The sequence below is a fragment of the Protopterus annectens genome, chromosome 15.part0, assembly GCF_019279795.1.
Source record: "Protopterus annectens isolate FY-2018-M chromosome 15.part0, PAN1.0, whole genome shotgun sequence".
NCBI lineage: Eukaryota > Metazoa > Chordata > Ceratodontiformes > Protopteridae > Protopterus > Protopterus annectens.
The window spans coordinates 197,228,994-197,245,825 of NC_056749.1; the positions used below are offsets into that span (position 1 = coordinate 197,228,994).

At 39.6% G+C, this 16,832-nt stretch overlaps 1 protein-coding gene across 1 annotated transcript in view; it reads right to left on the minus strand.

Annotated features, from left to right (window-relative positions):
* The window catches only part of ZDHHC15 (zinc finger DHHC-type palmitoyltransferase 15), a 1,138,753-nt gene that overhangs the window by 122,543 nt on the left and 999,378 nt on the right, over positions 1-16,832 (minus strand). The window contains exon 10 of the mRNA XM_044057691.1: positions 8,747-8,856. Within this exon, the coding sequence (XP_043913626.1) occupies positions 8,747-8,856 (110 nt within the window). The remainder of the gene's footprint in view (positions 1-8,746; positions 8,857-16,832) is intronic.

Genomic DNA, 16,832 nt, shown 5'->3' on the forward strand with positions numbered 1-16,832 from the left:
GTTAATAAACTAAAAGTAAGGCACAAGAACTTAATGATTACCTGCACACTGTCTAAACTCTAATTTGAACAAATGCCTACCATGATGTGCTCTATATGATTTGCTATACGCCTGCCCTTACTTGTATAAAAAAAATGTTTTACTTAATTTTCACAAATTATAACCTCTACTGTGAAACACAATTGTAAAGCTTTTTGCTTTTTTCCACAGGTCATAATCAAGGCTACAATGAAATAAACAAGTTTCCTTTTATAGTTTTTATGATTGTTAGATGTTAAAAGACAGTCACTCTTTTTTTAAGTTTTATGACTGCAAAACAAGCCAAAGGTGCAAAATAAAAGTACAGTCTTCCCGTTCCTCTTGATATACTTACAGAGCTGTCCCCTACAGCATTAAAAACTTGGGAATTTACTCACAATTACATTTTTCTGGTGATTTGCTCTGCTGGATTTTAGTGCAATACACTAACTATTCACAAACAACTGCAGGTATCAAGCTTTTTAAACATGTTCACTGATGGTAGCCATTTGAAATGCTGTGACTCTTCAGTGCAAGTCCTGAAATGCAGAGACTGAATAAGCGAAAATGTAGACTTATAAACACTAAGGCCAAGATGGTCGTTCCTCAGAATTTTCCAAAGAACCATAAAGTAAAAAAGTGTTCAGTAAACCTCGACTAAAATGGATCCATGAAAACCACATGAGAAAGGTACTGGAGAGATGAAAGTGACATCCTGGTCATAGATTTCAGAGGCAAATGGCCAAAATGTTGGCTGCTGAAGAGTCTGAATAGGGCATCATTTCTTTTTGAGTCATTCACTTTCTTTTCCCTGACTGCTGGAGAGGTGAGGCTATGAGGTTAAGGGCTACGCAGTAATAGTTTCATAAATCAATGCTCATACTGCCTTCACAGTTATGGCTGAATTGCTTTTATCTGCTCTTTTTCTTCATATTTTCCCTTGATAAGTTATTCAGTTTGTTTAAAGCATTATCACATGTCATGATAACTTTTCATCATTCTTAGAATTCTTGTTTTGCTTTGCTTGACTTTCAGTCTTTAAGAAGGACTATTACCATTGCTGGAGTTTTCAGATACTCTTAAGCTAATAGTTCAGATATGGCCCTCGACATTTCTGCCTTGCTTCCCACCAACCTAATTTGCTTCTCTTGCTAAAACAGTAATACATTCAGATAAAATCTGTTTCTTTTATGCAACATGACTGTACTGATCACATTTACATCACAATGCAAAGAGTCACTAACAAATTAAAAAAATAAAGAAGTGCGCAGGCTGCAGCAGATTGCAGAATTGTTTCCAATTTCTTTTGTTGTAGTTTTTAGTAGGCTGGCAATGGCATACATATGCATTTTTCTTTTTTACTTACCTGGAGGTCGAGAAAGTAAATTTTCTCACCCTGCAGGTTGGGGTGGGCAGAACAGAAGTTAGAAGTTAACCAACTTATATTGTGCTGTTGCTGCTGGTTGGTGGTGTTATTGCAATTTCAAAATTAACATTCTGAGTCTCAGAGATGAGACAAGCAGTCTGCCTTATGAAGCTGATGATGCATTTTGATGTCAGCCATACAATTGAAATGGTAAAAAAAATAAAATAAAAAATAAAAAAATCGGGAATTAAACAGGCCACTCGGGAATTTGTGTCACCCCATTATTTCGCCCTTGAAACCAGTAAATACCGAGGAATTCAGTACAGTTGAGAGGTATGCATACCACCTGTCCCCTACCTTGTAAATCTAAACTGCAGGTTGTAAACACCCTCTATAAGGCCAAAAATCACAGCATCTATGGGACCTGATAACATCTTGACTGCGTCCTACATGGGCTCCAACAAACATTAGCAACACCACTGGGTACTCTTTTCAATCATAGTCTAAGCACTGGCTTCCATCCAGGCTGAATGTAAAATGACCACCGTTCATACCTGTCACCCTGGAAACATCAAAAATCTGGACAAGGCCCATGAAAAACAGGTACAAATCTGTACGCTGATTAACGTAAAATTTGCATACATAATGATGTAACCCCACCCACTCCAATGGAATTGTGGGATACCAACTTTCAAACACAAACTGAAGAACAGACAACCAAAATATGGCACCAGAATCCCCCTGCACTCATTCCAATGTCTCATCACCTGGCTATTTCACCCCATTTACCATAAACACTAATGTGTGCACACATACTGCTTTACTTCTACAATGATTATTTGGATTTTATTTTTACATTTTATAGCACAAGGCACAAACACTAATAGATATCTGCTAAACAAAGCAATACTGTCTCACAATGAAAATAGACTTGGCATTAAAACTTCTCTGCCCTTGAAACTCACATTCATTGAAACAGCACTGAAACCCACACCACAAAAAATGCATCTGGCCAGTGGTGGATAAAGATCCCCTTTGGGCTGCTTTCAAGTCATAGGCCCCTTGTACACAAAACAAGAAACATACATGCAGTCTTTGATAAACCTTCCTGACTTAAAATTATATTCTTTGTATAATACACCACACTTGTTAGACTTAAGTTAGAGCACATTTTAAATTTACTGTTTGAACATTTTTCCAGTGGACAATAAAACAAAATGCATGAACCAATAATGACAAAACTTCCATCATAAAAGTCTACTTACACACACACTATATATATATATATATATATATATATATATATATATATATATATATATATGTGTGTGTGTGTGTGTGTGTATATATATATATATATATATATATATATATATATATATATATATATATATATATAATGACAGAGTTGACCATCATAAATTGCCCTCAGTGTTATTCACTGCCATCCTTCAGACCCAGTGACATCTGCACTGTGTATCAAGAAAATGCCCCCTACCGTATATGTTTTATTTATTACCAGTGCTGGAAATGCTCTCCTTCATTTGTCCTTACATCCCTTGTCCACAGCTATAAATGAGACAGATAACACAGCTAGGTCTTCCAGGCAAATGAATACCTTTCTCAGTCTGTGTTTAGTTATTAGTTCATGACTAAATAAAACAGCCTTAGTTATCAAAGCTTCATCATCACCCCAAACCTGTTTAACGTTGCCCCATATAACAGTACAGAATTGTTAGTGATTACATATACATGTGTGAGTTCCTTTGATAACCATGTTGCCAAAGTGGTTAGAAAATCCTTCTATGTGACCCATCTGATCACGAAAGGGTTCGCATCAAGATCTAAGGATGTAATGGTGCCCCTCTACTCTTCCCTCATCAGACCCATTATTGAGTACAATGCACCAATTGGAATGTACCTGGCTAGACATCTCCAGTAGCTGGAGAGACCACAGAGGAACCTAACCAAGAGGATTACTGGCCTCAAACAGTTGCCCAATAGCACGATTGAAAAAGCTAAGACTGTTCTCTGTTGCATACTGCTTTGTCAGAGGCGATCTCTGTCTAACGTACAGAGGCATGTCCAACCCAGAATTGTTGAACATGCTCCATCTTAGCAAAACCAAATCTACTCGAGCTACACGCTCTAGGGATATAAACCTCAACACAAAAATGAATAGAACATGCTGGAGGGATAGATTCCCTTCGCAGAGACTTCCTTACTATGGAACAGGGTCCCGATCTACATAAGACAGAGCCCCTCACTATCACTCTTCAAGAGGAACCTTGATGAGTGGATGGGTAACAGAAAGTTCACACCGGGGATCACACCAACAGCACTACTAGATAGGGGCCAAGGGTACTAGCTGCTAGTACAAGGGTCTAGGGAACTACTAAAGGGGCGGTGAATACCGCACAATGTGGCTGGGCTAATATATGCCTTCAGGCAGATAGCCCAGTACCAACCTATGAACCTATAATAGTTCTCAATTGAATCAGGACAAACCTCATCAGAATTAGGGACAAATCCAGAAATAATCAGGGACACTTTTTAAAATGTTAGTATTGGTAACTTGAAATGTTAGTAGAATATTAGAGTGTGAAATAATATATATTTTCTGATTACTTAAGTATTATTCACCATCTTAATCCAAAGGTCATCAGTTACAAAGGGTCAAAAGGGGCAAAGGCAGAGCTAACATTTGAGTAAAAATCAGGAATGATCACGGTGTATGTGTACATTAAACTGATAAGTTTCAGGACACCTCAAATGGTATATGTAGTCCTCACCAACCATGAGTGAGCTGTCAAAATAAAAAATCAACCTACAGTAGATAGGACAATGTATCCATCCATCGATCCACAACCCCTTTTTTCCCATTTTTGCGCAAGACGTTGGGGTATCACCTCAACTGTGGCAATAGTCTAGAGCCAAGGTTTACACCACCGGGTGACTAGTACTACACATATTACTTCGAATTAACCCTAGCTGGAGTAAAATCGTTGCCACTTCCCTTATTGCAAAAGCACTTCTAACTGGTCACAAATCTTATGTGACAGTAAAAGATCAACAGTATTTTTATCAAAATGCAAATAAGCTAATCGTTTTGCAAGAAAAGTACATTAGCCAAAGATAAAAGAGTTGTATGGAGCCAAGTAAAACCGTAATGAATTAAGAATACTAACCACGTCTGTTCATAGCCCCCTTCCCAGCGTTTAGTTCCATCAGGCTCGTTGTCCATTTAGAAATGCTTTGGTTCAACACACCAGAACCGTATTAAGTTTCACACAGCAAACCAAAGCAAGAAATTAAACCAAGGTCCTCTGAAAGTCACAGCTTCTTCAAACACGGGAATGACTGCACACCTCTAAAATTTACAATCTGTATTACTTAAGAAGTGATTAGAACTACAACTAGTTGCACAGCTTAGAAACAGTACATGATGTACGTCGATGTAAGTTAATGACAAACACATCTTCCGTTTTACTTTTTTTTCCCATCTTCTCCATGTTTGTCTCAATTGTCCAAATTTTGCCTCATATCTTTGGACCGTTCCTGATAAGATTTGTGGTTTTCTGGCAAATCTCAGAGGATTAAAGTCACTAAGTAATGACATACATTTGCGTTTCAGACCATATCCTTCAGAAAATGCATATTAACACAAACTACTAGCTTTCTAAGTCTGTAAAACCAATATTTAAAATATGTCCCTATCAGGGGCCTTCGTCTTACTCTTGCTCAAAGAGGCTGCAGTCCCACAGCCAGCCGGAAATTCAGTAGTAGTTCCACACCCATGTTTGCAGCAGCAGCAGTCCAACTGGTCAAAGAAGATAAAAATGGACAGCTAGATGCTGCTTCCTTCCCGCTCACAGATTAATTCATTGAAACAGTAGCAGCCAGCTGCAAATGTGTGCACGTGAGCCCTTGAGTTCAATTCCGACAGGCTGGCAGAGCTGATGTCATCATGTGCATGATGACATCAGCACAAAACGCGAAAGAAACAAAAAGCTGGGGAAAAAAAATCGGAAATGAAGGGGTGCCACTCGGGAAGCTTGGCACCCCATTATTTGGGCCCCAAAACTCGGTAAAAAACGAGTAATTTGGGATGGTTGGGAGGTATGTCACCGTTATTCCCTTGCACAAAGATGGTGCTTCCACTGATCCTGGGAACTATAGACCTGTTAGCCTGACTAGCCTTATCTGCAAGGCCATGGAGTGAATTATCATGGACCTTATCAACAAAGATAGAGGCAGTTTTCAAACACTTGACCCTACTCAGTTTGGATCTGTCAAAGTGAGATCATGCCTGTTAAACCTGGTGGACTTCTTTGAGACAGTCACCAAAGCCCTGGATGAGGGGAAATCTGTGCATACAGCCTACCTAGACTTAGCCAAGGCTTTTGACACCATCTCCCACTCAGGCATCATTGACAAACTCACCCAGCTAGGTATCAACCCTTTTATCATTAGATGTGTCACGAACTGGCTCACTATTAGAACCCACATAATCAAAATGGGTTTATATTATAAGAACAAATGCTTAAAATGTTGAACACCACTTTGTTGACACGTTTTAAGTGAATGCTCTTATAAGCGAAAGTTCTAAAGATCTAAAACGTTAAGTTTGAAATATCATAGTTAGCCAACATACGCAAATGTAGCAGTGACGTAAAGATGTGCACATTATGAATTATGTATGTTTACCTTAATTTTAGTGTGATCTCGGAGTTGGTATATATAATTAGCAATGGGTGTGGGGGGTGCAGGGGGGCTTGCCCCCTGCAAAAATTAGAGAAAAATTAGTGTATGTGTATTAACTGGTTTGTGTTTTGGGAAAGTGCTGTTTTGGACAAGTGTAATTGTGGAGATTTACTGTTGGCAATTGGTATGGTTACTTCATTTACTTTACAAACAGGAATGATTATAGCGTATATTGAGGGTGTTCGTTACAAGTGAAATTTACTGTGTTTGCAGTTCATGCTCAATGCGACAGTGGGGGATCAGTGTTGGACAACTAAAATATTTAGAGTATATGGGTTTCAACTTTGTCAGCTTTCACTTATTAGAGTGTTCGCTTAATATGTGTCGACAAAGGGGTGTTCGACATTTTAAGCGTTCATTCTTATAACATAGACCCAGTCAAAATAGGGGAATCCACCTGCAAAAGCAGATCTGTAACCAATAGTGTTTCACAGGGATCAGTCCTGGGACCGCTACTGTTTAGAATCTATTTCTCCGAAGTACAAGCAAAAACTAAAGCTCTGTTGCTGACAAAGTTTGTGGATGACTGCAAACTGGGAGCAGTCATAGAATCTCCAAATGTCAACATCCTACAATAGGGTCTTACACAAACAAATGATTGGTGCCAAACTCAAGGCCTCAAACTCAATGCAAAAAAATGTATTATCATCCCTTTTGGTAAGCACGATGTTCCTGCTAACTACCACATCAACAGCAACACCCTAAGTATGCACTCAGTAGTGAAAGACCTGGGAACACAAGTTGACAGCAATCTTACCTTTGATCCCCATGTCTCCACAGTGGTAAGGACGACATTCTATATTGCTCACCTCATAAAGTAAGATTATTGCCTTCAGAGAATGGTTATAATCTCCCTGTACTCTTTCCTCATCAGGCCAATAATTGAGTACAACGCCCCTTTTTGTATGTACCTTTCCAAGCATCTACAGCAATTGGAGAAACCACAAAGGTTCCTAACAAGGAAATCCAAGGTCTTCAGTAGCTGTTCTATGTGGATCATCTGAAATCACTGTCATTTTATTCTGTTTCATACGGACTACTCAGAGGTGATCTCTGCCTTGCATATAAGTTAATCTCTGACCCTGGTTTATTGGAAATGCATATCTGCAAGTCAAATGGTACACGGGTTACTCACTCTAAAGTCCTTAACCTGGTATGTGACATTAATAGAACCTGCTGGAGGGACAGATTTGTGTCCCAGAGGTTACACACCTTTGGAACAGATTTCATGTCAAACAGAGCACCTCAATGGCCCTTTTCAAATGCAATCTGGATGACTGGGTGGGTAGCCATAAATTCACCCTGGGGATTCCACCTGTGTCCCTCTTGGATACGGGCATTAGGCGCTGACTGTGAAAATAAGGGTAGAACTTGGCTAGGCTTGTAAGGGCCCTAGGGCCATTAGTCTAGTAACTTCCTACAATCCTAACCTGAGTTATTGCAGTGTTAGTGATGCAACAGGCAGCACACTCGCCTTTGGTGCAGGAGGCTCTGGGTTCTATTCCCATACCAAGTAGGTGGATTGCTGACACTGCAGTGCAGCATGAGGGGTGTGTTGCACTTCTGAGTGTGTCATCCTTCAGACGAGATGTTAAACTAAGGTCCCATCTACTTGAGTTAGTGGTAGCTCAGGTGGGTGTAAAAGATCCCATGGTAGCTATCGAAAAAAGCAAGGGAAGTTCCCTGATGCTCTGGCCAAATTTTCCCTAGTATTATAAATACCACCTCAGGCCTCTCTTAAAAAGAGGACACTAGTTTAGTGGGACTAAGCCATTCAACAAAATATAGATAGATAGATAAATAAGTAAATAAATAAATACATACATACAAACATATTAGAGATGTGCAATATGCAATCAAAGTCTATGTGCATTAAACCAACCATGGCACGAAGGAATTACTGGCCACATTACATCTGATTGACAGACATAAGAAGCAGTAAGCACTATTATATAAAGACATACAAAACACATGAAGCCATCAGTGTAAAGAAACGATGCAAAAAAGATTACTCTTTTTTTGGCCCAAACCAAGTGAAACTTAACTTTTAATTAGGCTGCATATGTTAACACTGTCATAACCTGACTTTTTTATTTTGTGAGTTGTGTGCATTTCAAGTATGTTTATCAGAAAAATGTATATAAATATCATCTTCTGCAATAAATACCACTGAAAACAAGGTAAAAGAAATAAAGTAAATCACAGAGCAAACCTTATCCAGAAGACAGATTTGATAGACATGCTGTTTTCTTTTAGTGCATACAAAACTAGCTTTTGGAAATATACTTTTGTAAAAATGCTGCATTAAACTGCATTGAAGAATGTCTTAAATATGCAACAGTGGCTAAAAAACAGAATCGGGTTTCACATTTCAGATAAGTACAGAGTGCTCTGGTAGCTTGCAATTCAATTCTGATGAGTTTCTAATGCTCTCCGTTGCCCCTTCCTTCAGCAGTTTCTTTCTTTACTGATGAAGTCTCTTTCTGAATAGGTACTCATACTAATTACAACACTAAATTAGCAGCCATTTATTACCAGCCCAGCAATCATACTTAATTACAGCAATTCAGCAAACTTCCTCCTTGTTTATAATCTTACCTTGACCTTCTTCATCTGATCCACCCTCCTCCCACCGCTCATCTGAGGCTAGCAGTGGACTACGAGACTCACTCCGGAACTTTATCGGGAAGAAGTGACCATTCCCAACACTAAAGAGGAAAAATGGGAAACTGAATATGCTACATGTACAAAACAATTACATAATAACTTGCAGTCTGATGAGACTTTAATGTTCTTAATCAGGTATATCAGCTTCTACACAAACTGCATCTTAACAGTTTTTTTTTTAATTTATGTAACCAGTATAATCAATGAATGGAGAAAATGGCATGTTAATAAAAGCTTATATTACATAAGTAAAGTATTGAATTGATATGACAAAGTAATTATTAACACTGGTTCTGCAATTATAATGACAAACACTTGCAGTTACCCTGACAATTTACTGGACCCCCTAGCTGGCCAGAGCAGCCAGATGGAGGCAGCAAGGAAAGCAGGGCCTTACTGAAAACAAGCTATAGTTTACGATATTTTCAGGATACAAAATTAATGAAGCTAAAACAAAGGCAATAAGGGTAAATTATGTGCCCACACATGAACTGGTTCAGGAATACCCATATTTATGGTGACATGATAAAATTAAATATTTAGGAGTATAGACTAAAATTGATTCTAGTGTGGCAGCTAAGGATATGTGGGAAGAGACTTCACAAAATAGAATACAAAAACTAAGAAAATGGAAGCTTTGTTATATGGATAGTAAGATACAAGCAGTTAAAATGTTTTTAATCCCTTTAGTCTTATACACAGGTCAGGCGTATTTTTATCAACCACAGGCGAAGTTGTGGGTAGCAATTAATAAAAACCAGAAGGACTTTATCTGGGAGGGGAAGACAGCAAGAGCCAAGTGGGATAAACTGATTCATCTAGCAGAACAGGGCGGATTGGGATTACCCGATTTGAAGGAGCATTTCAGAGCTACACAGTTAAGACTCCTAATACATAGCAGAAGCAGAAAACTATAATTCAAAGTGGAAAGGGATGATGATGAAACACGAGGGGAAGATCAAGAAACAAGGACAGACTGGGATTTTGCATGCAGGGCTTTATGGAGAATAACAATAATCATGCAGAATATTATATCCATACAGTAGCAGAAAGTATTCTAAGAACTAAACCTAAAGGGGAAAGGAGATTCTGCCAATAGGGATGACTGCAATTAAGGATACAGACAATAGGCAAGAGGGGGTCAGAATTTATTGGAGAAAACTGGCAAAGGAACCAAGGTATTGGGAGCAAATAACTAGAGAGGCAAAGATGACAAGAATGGGAAGACGCCAATAATTTATATGGACTGAAGGTTAGAGATTGTCTTCCCTGTTAGGGATGGATATCAGAGTATAGGAAAAGAGAAATAAATAGGGGGGTCCTAAACAAAAGATCAGCACTGGTAGAGTTTTTAACAGAATCTAGAACAGAAGCTGCCATTAAAAAAGGAATAAAAGAGAGTATCCAAAACACTGCATGACAACTGTAAGAATCAATTAGAGGAGATTAGAAAGGCTTGGGAAGAGAGACTGGATAAACAATTCACAAACAATGAGAGGATATATGTATGTCTCCCAAATATGCAACAAAATCTAGAAGATTTAGGATTTTTGCCTGGAAATGTTTACATTGATATTTTTATACCCCAAGTAGACTCCAGAGAAATTTTCTTCAGGTACACAGTAAATGTTGGAGGGGAAGAAAGAGGTAATTAGGAATGTATTTTCTGGGAGAGCGGTTAATTGGTGGACTTTAAGGATTCCTTACAGGATGCACTGTTGGAGATGCTGCGTGGGCAGATTGGTCTGATGAGGGAGTTGATTTTTCTGAGCTATGATATAGAATTGGAATTACCTAGATATGCTAAGGCCTTGTTGTGTCTACTATTAGTGGCTGCCAAAAAAGCAGTAACTAGAAAATGGAAATCAAAATCTAAACCTACTATACTGGAAGTAGTGAATATAGTAACAGAGATAAAACAACTTGAATTGAGATCTTTAGAAAAGGGTAGAAGCAAACTACATAGGAAAAAAATGGGAATTGTGGGAACAGTACATACAAGGGAGGAATGAGGTCTAAAAGGCAGCAGGACTTAAATGAGCTATGTGATGTTTGAGTGAGAAACATTGGGTAGATTATAAGTTATGTATAATGTCTGCATCTGGGAGTGTGTCAGTATGGTTTGTGATGTAAAATGCCTGTGACTGGGATTGTGCCTGTGTGATTTGTTTTTATTTATATAAGTGTAGGATTGTCTATGATAGTTTAATGACGATGTTTTTTGTTTAAAAAAAGCAGGAATTGAGTAATTTATGTAGTATTGCTTAGGTTATATGATATACAGCAATATATATGAAGCATAATGTTTATGTTAATATAGTTTGATTACTTTTATTTGAATGTAAATTTGCCTATGTCACAAGTGATAATTCAGTAAAGGTGTTTAAAAAAATAAAAAACAAGCTACAAGATCCTCATCAATGTGATCCTTGTAAACAATAAACCATAATAAAATAAAAAGGAGATTTATTGAGTCAAGAGACAGTAAAAGGTTACATTATCTAGAATTGCAGTTCAGAAAAATGTACTTAAAAAGTGCTTGCTTGCAAAATGGGATCTGTTAACAGCAAGTAGAAAGAAATAAACTGATGAACTCACAAAATAATCAGAGTAATGACCATGGGAGCTTAACCAGGACTTTCTGGCAGGCTACACTGCATTCGCTTATACTAACAAAAAAAAAAAAAAAAAGGAGGAATCTTTTTAAGTCTGGAGCTAACATGGACATTCAATTTAAAAAGATCAAGGTGAAAGAAAGCCAGATTTCAGAATGTATATATTTAGATTCCAAACTTCCTAAGCGTCATATTTTAGGTTCTAGCCACTGCATTTCTTCAAAAACCCAATTTTAACCTGATTTGTACCCCGTCCTTTATTGAAGGCTATGACAGTTTGTAACAGTGTCATAGGCAGTGTTTCTGTGATGTGCATTTCTACCACGTGAAAGTGATTCTAAAAATAACTTTGTATCTGACAGTCTTAAATTTATGCCCCTTCATATTTGAGCTGTGACTCTCAGATAACTTTTTTCATAGGTTGGTTCATAGGTTGGTATTAGGCTACCGGCCCTAGGGCCTATACAAGCCCTAACAATTCCCTGGCTATTTCTTCCCACACTATTTACTTTCCTGGACCCCTGTCTAGCAGGGCGACTGACGTGATCCCCGGGGTGAATTTCCTTTCTCCCATCCAATCATCAAGGTTCCTTTTGAAGAGGGCCAAAGAGGCACTCTGCTTGACATGTATGGGCAGTCTATTCCAGAGTCTGGGGAGAGTCTCTGGGTCAGGAACCTATCCCTCCAGCATGTTTTGTTTATTGTGATGACAAGGTTTAGATCCCTGGAGCATGCGGCTCTGAGGGATTGGGATTTCTTTAAGTGTAGCATGTCCAACAGCTCTGGGTTTGACATGGCCTTGTATGTTAAGCAGAGATCGCCTCGGAGTAGATATTATGCAATAGAGTATAGCTGGAGTTTTTTAAGACGGTCACCATAGGGCATATGCTTTAGGCCTGTGATTCTTTTAGTGAGGTATTTCTGCAGCCTTTCCAGTTGTTGCAGATGTCTTGAGAGGTACATGCCAAATGGGGCGTTGTATTCTACAGTGGGTCTAATGAGGGATGAGTACAGTGGGACAATGACCTCCTTTTTTCTTGATGAAAAGCCCTTAGTGATGGGGTGTGCCACATAAAAGGATTTCCTGACTGTTGTGGCGATGTGGTTATTGAAGGTAAGACCACTGTCCACCTGTGTCCCTAAGTCTGTTCTCACACTTTCGGTGTTTAGTGTACTGCCACCTATGTGGTAATTCACGGGTATATGTTTTTTCCCAAAGGGGATAAAGTACAGTTTTGTACCTACCATAAATGTAGATGTCCGAACTGGATAGCATCTGCAGTCATAACAGCTGGGTTGTCCTGCCTCAGTGTTTCTTGCCTCAGATGCCAGAAGCCCTCTTGAAGGCTGAAATTTTGGATAGATGCCAAAGTTTCCAAAAGGAAAGAGGTAAACACAAACACAAGCATGTATGTACATATATACAAACAAATACATAGAAGAACATCTACATTTATGGTAGGTACAAAACTGTACTATGTCCTTCATGGATAGGAAAAGTAGATTTATGGTGTGTTTAGGATCCTTACAGTACAGCAGTGGCAAACCCTGCTTGGGATCTTGAATATAGAGGCAAATTATAATGCTTGGCAAGGAGGTCCAAGTAGCCGCCTCAATAATGTCTTCTTATGTTCTGTGGAATTGGTTTTCCATGGAAGGAGTAACAGATTTCCTATCCATTTGGAGATTGTCTGTTTTGAGATAGCTTTTCCTTCCCTTCCTGTTGCATAGGCCACAAAGAGTTGGTCAGACTTTCTGCTGCTTCTATGCACATCCAAGGTGTGCAGAATTCTTTCCCTCTGTTTTGTGGGTTGGCTGGTTTAAAGACACTCTGGATACCACCTTAGGCATAAAGGTTGGATTAGTCCTCATGGACACCCTGTCCTGGTGGAAGATTAGGAAGGGTTGCACTGCCATTAAGGCCTGTAGTTCTGAAACCCTCCTGCTGAAGTGATTGCCAGTAGGAAAGCAGTTTTCCATGACAGGTGTTGTAGTTCTGCTGTTGCTGCTGGTTCAAAGAATTTAAGTCCCAAGCTGGCAATGGTGGTTTCCTGGAGGTTTTACATTCTTGATTCCAGAAGACAGGTTGTTCAAAGCTGTATTCTGCTGAAATAGCTGATGCATGTATCTTGATGGAGGAGTAGGGAGGCCTGAATGAATGGAGAAGTTAGACTCTCAGAAAGAATAGCATATCTATATTTTGTTTGACTTTTCTTTTCTTTCAGAACTCCAAATGACAACCTTTTCCATTTTTTCCTTCTTGTTGAAGGTCTGCGTGCTTCAAGAATAATGTCTTTAACTCTTTGGGAAAGTTCTGATTAGCTGCTTGCTATGTGATGTTCCATGCAGTCGTTGTAAAGGTTTTCAGGTTTGGATGTATGGTGCTGTAGTTGTTCTGAGTTAGCATCAAAGGCACTATCAGGATTATCCTTGGATGTTCTTCCTTGATTTTTAGCACTTACTTTATATCAAGGGGAGGGTGGAATGCATATGCTGTTAGGCTTTTCCAGCTGAAGGAGGCGATCCTCTTTCCATGCTAGTGTGGAATGTCCTTGTGTGCAGAATTTTTGAGTTGGTGATTGTGAGGAGATGCAAATAGATCTATCTGAGGCATTCCCACTTCTTTGAAATGGTCCTGAAGATGTCCGGTGCAGGTGCAGGTGGTGCCATCTGATGTGTGTGCTTAAAAAAAATGTCCGCTAGAGTTTTTTTTTTTTCCTACAAAATCTTGCCTGCAGCTGGATGTTGTAGCTTCCAAAGTCATTCTGCATAGGGGTATGAATGTGTGCCTCCCTGTTTGTTGATGTACCACATGACTGTGGTGTTGTCTGTCCTTATCAGCAGCTGGCCCTCTTTGAGAAATGGTCTGAACTTTTGGATAGCCAGTTTTAGCCAGCATTTCTTTTAGGTTGATGTGCAGGTGAAGTTGATCCTGAGTCCACAATCCTGAAGGCCTGTGTTGGACAAGCATGGAATTAGTGGGATTTCTGTTTGAGGCTGTGCCTGTGTTGGGACCATAAATTCTGCAGAACCTTTCTTGCTTGCCAAGAAGTAAAGAGGAGTTCTTTTGTTTTCTGTAGTTAGGAATGCCATTTGTCTCACTGTGTCCAATTCCGCTCCCAAGAATGTCCTTGTTTGGGATGGTATCAGCCTTGACTTTTGACCCTTTGTAAATCTGTTGTCAACTTGCTTTTGTTGTAGGTATGGGTAAATATGAATTCAGTCTGCAGTATCGATTACTGATGCCAGGCATTTTGTGAATACTCAATTGATAGTGCTCTGATCCTGCAAGAAATCTGAGGTATCTTCTGCAGATTGGTCGAATAGGGACGTGCAGGTATGCCCCCTGAGATCTAGAGTTACCAGCCAACACTCCTTGCCCAGCAGTTGCTGTAGGGTCAGCATTTTGAATTTTGGGACAATGATGTATGTATTCAAGGTGGACCCTTTCTTGGAAAGGAATAGTCTGGGTCTGAGTGACCCCTTTTCCTCTCTCTGCTGGCTTTTTTTCCACAGCTCTCATGTTTGCCAACTCCATTATCTGTTGTAAGCTTCTGTTTTTGATTTGGAGATTTGTTGGCATTCCTCTTTTGACTGGTATAGTAGTGGTGGAATCGGTAACCTAACCTTGATATAATTTGTAGAATCCACTTGTCTTTTGTTATGTGGTGCCAGTTCTTTGCAAATAAGGTTAACCTTCGCTGTGGCTGTGTTGAAGTAGTGGCACTGGCTGTGTCTGTGCCTCTGTTGTGCACCTCCTCTGGTTTGGTTTTCTGCCTTGAACCTGCAGGAAATCTTTAAACAGTTGAAACTGATTTTGCCTTTTCTTCCATTTTCTTCATAACCTGCTGGGCAGGGAGATTCATCAGTGGTTAATTTTTTTTTTAACTGATGATCAAAACTCTTGGTATGTATCATATCAGAACTGGCAGTTTAAAGCTCTAGCTGAGAGAGTAGCTGAAGTGTATACTTTTTACCCCATCTCCTTGTAAAGGTGGTGATGAGTATCTGGCACCTGTAAATCTGTCTGGTGTTGGGGGGGGGGGGGGGAAAATGAATCTGGGCCAGAGCACATCATTAAGCATCGCATCATCTAGAGAAGAGAGAGAGGGAGGTAGGGCCTGTGCTGTGGAAGAAGCAGAAAAGGTTCTAAAGTTTTTTTTTTCGAATCTGAGAAACTTTGCTGCTGCCATGGAACTGCTCTCGCATGGCATGAATGGATTCTTCAGCATCAGAATTGAGATCCTCTCTAATTAAAGAAATTAAATCTTCTGCCAAAGTAAGCATTTGAGAACTATAGATCAAGTTTTTCGCGGTCAGCGAAACAACAGACACTCGCCGGTTTGCTTAAAGGTTTCAGCAGCCGACCGGACCGCGAAGTGTGTGTCTTTTTTTGGCAGTTTTTTGGCAAAAGTGTAGTCGGAAACCCGGCAGCTAAGCGTTTAGTCGGTTGAAAAGCACAGGCCGAACAGGCTGCTACGTTGTGGGCTGGGCCCTAAACAAGGCAGACAGTAAGAATTAAACAATTACAAAGACTAACTAGAAGTCTTAAGTGGTATTCGTAGAAATAATCTCTGGATCAGATGCATCCATGAAGGACATCTATACATTTCTTGGCAATGAGCTTGAGCCCATGGCTCTGGCACCAAGCATCTGTTTCTGTAAGACCCTTTTGTAGAGTATCCACATCATTTGGGGATTCAATAATGGCTCCCAGTTTGCAGTCATCTGCGAACTTTGTTAGCCAGATTCCATTGGTGTTGGCCTGTACTTCAGAGAAGCAGATGCCAAACAAGAGAGGTCCCAGGACTGAACCCTGAGGTACTCCACTTGTCTGTAGCTGGATTTGGAGTCAGCTACTATTACAGTGTGGTTTCTGTCAGTAAGCCAGTTGGCAACCCATCGAGTGACATAGGGATTAATGCCCAGCTTAGTAAGTTTATCTAAGATTCCAGAGTGGGGGATGGTGTCAAAGGCTTTGGCGAGGTACAGATAGGTTGTGTGGATTGCCTTACCCTCGTCCACGGCTCTGGAGACCGATTTGAATAAGTCAATCAGGTACAGGAGACAAGATCGGCCCTTCACGAACCCAAACTGGGTGGGGTCCAGTGTTTTAAGGTTGCCAATGTCTTTATTTATAAGTTCCATGATAATACGTTCCATGGCCTTACAGATCAGGCTAGTCAGACTAGTTATTTGGTCCCAATACCTTGGTTCCTTTGCCAGTTTTCTCCAATAAATTCCAGTCCTCTCTTGCCTATTGTCTGTATCCCTAATTGCAGTCATCCCTATCAGCAGAATCTCCTTTCTCCATTATCATGTTGGCTTACTTCTTAGAATACTTTCTGCTATTTTATGAATATAATATTCTGTATAATTATTGGTATTCTTAAAGGTCTGCA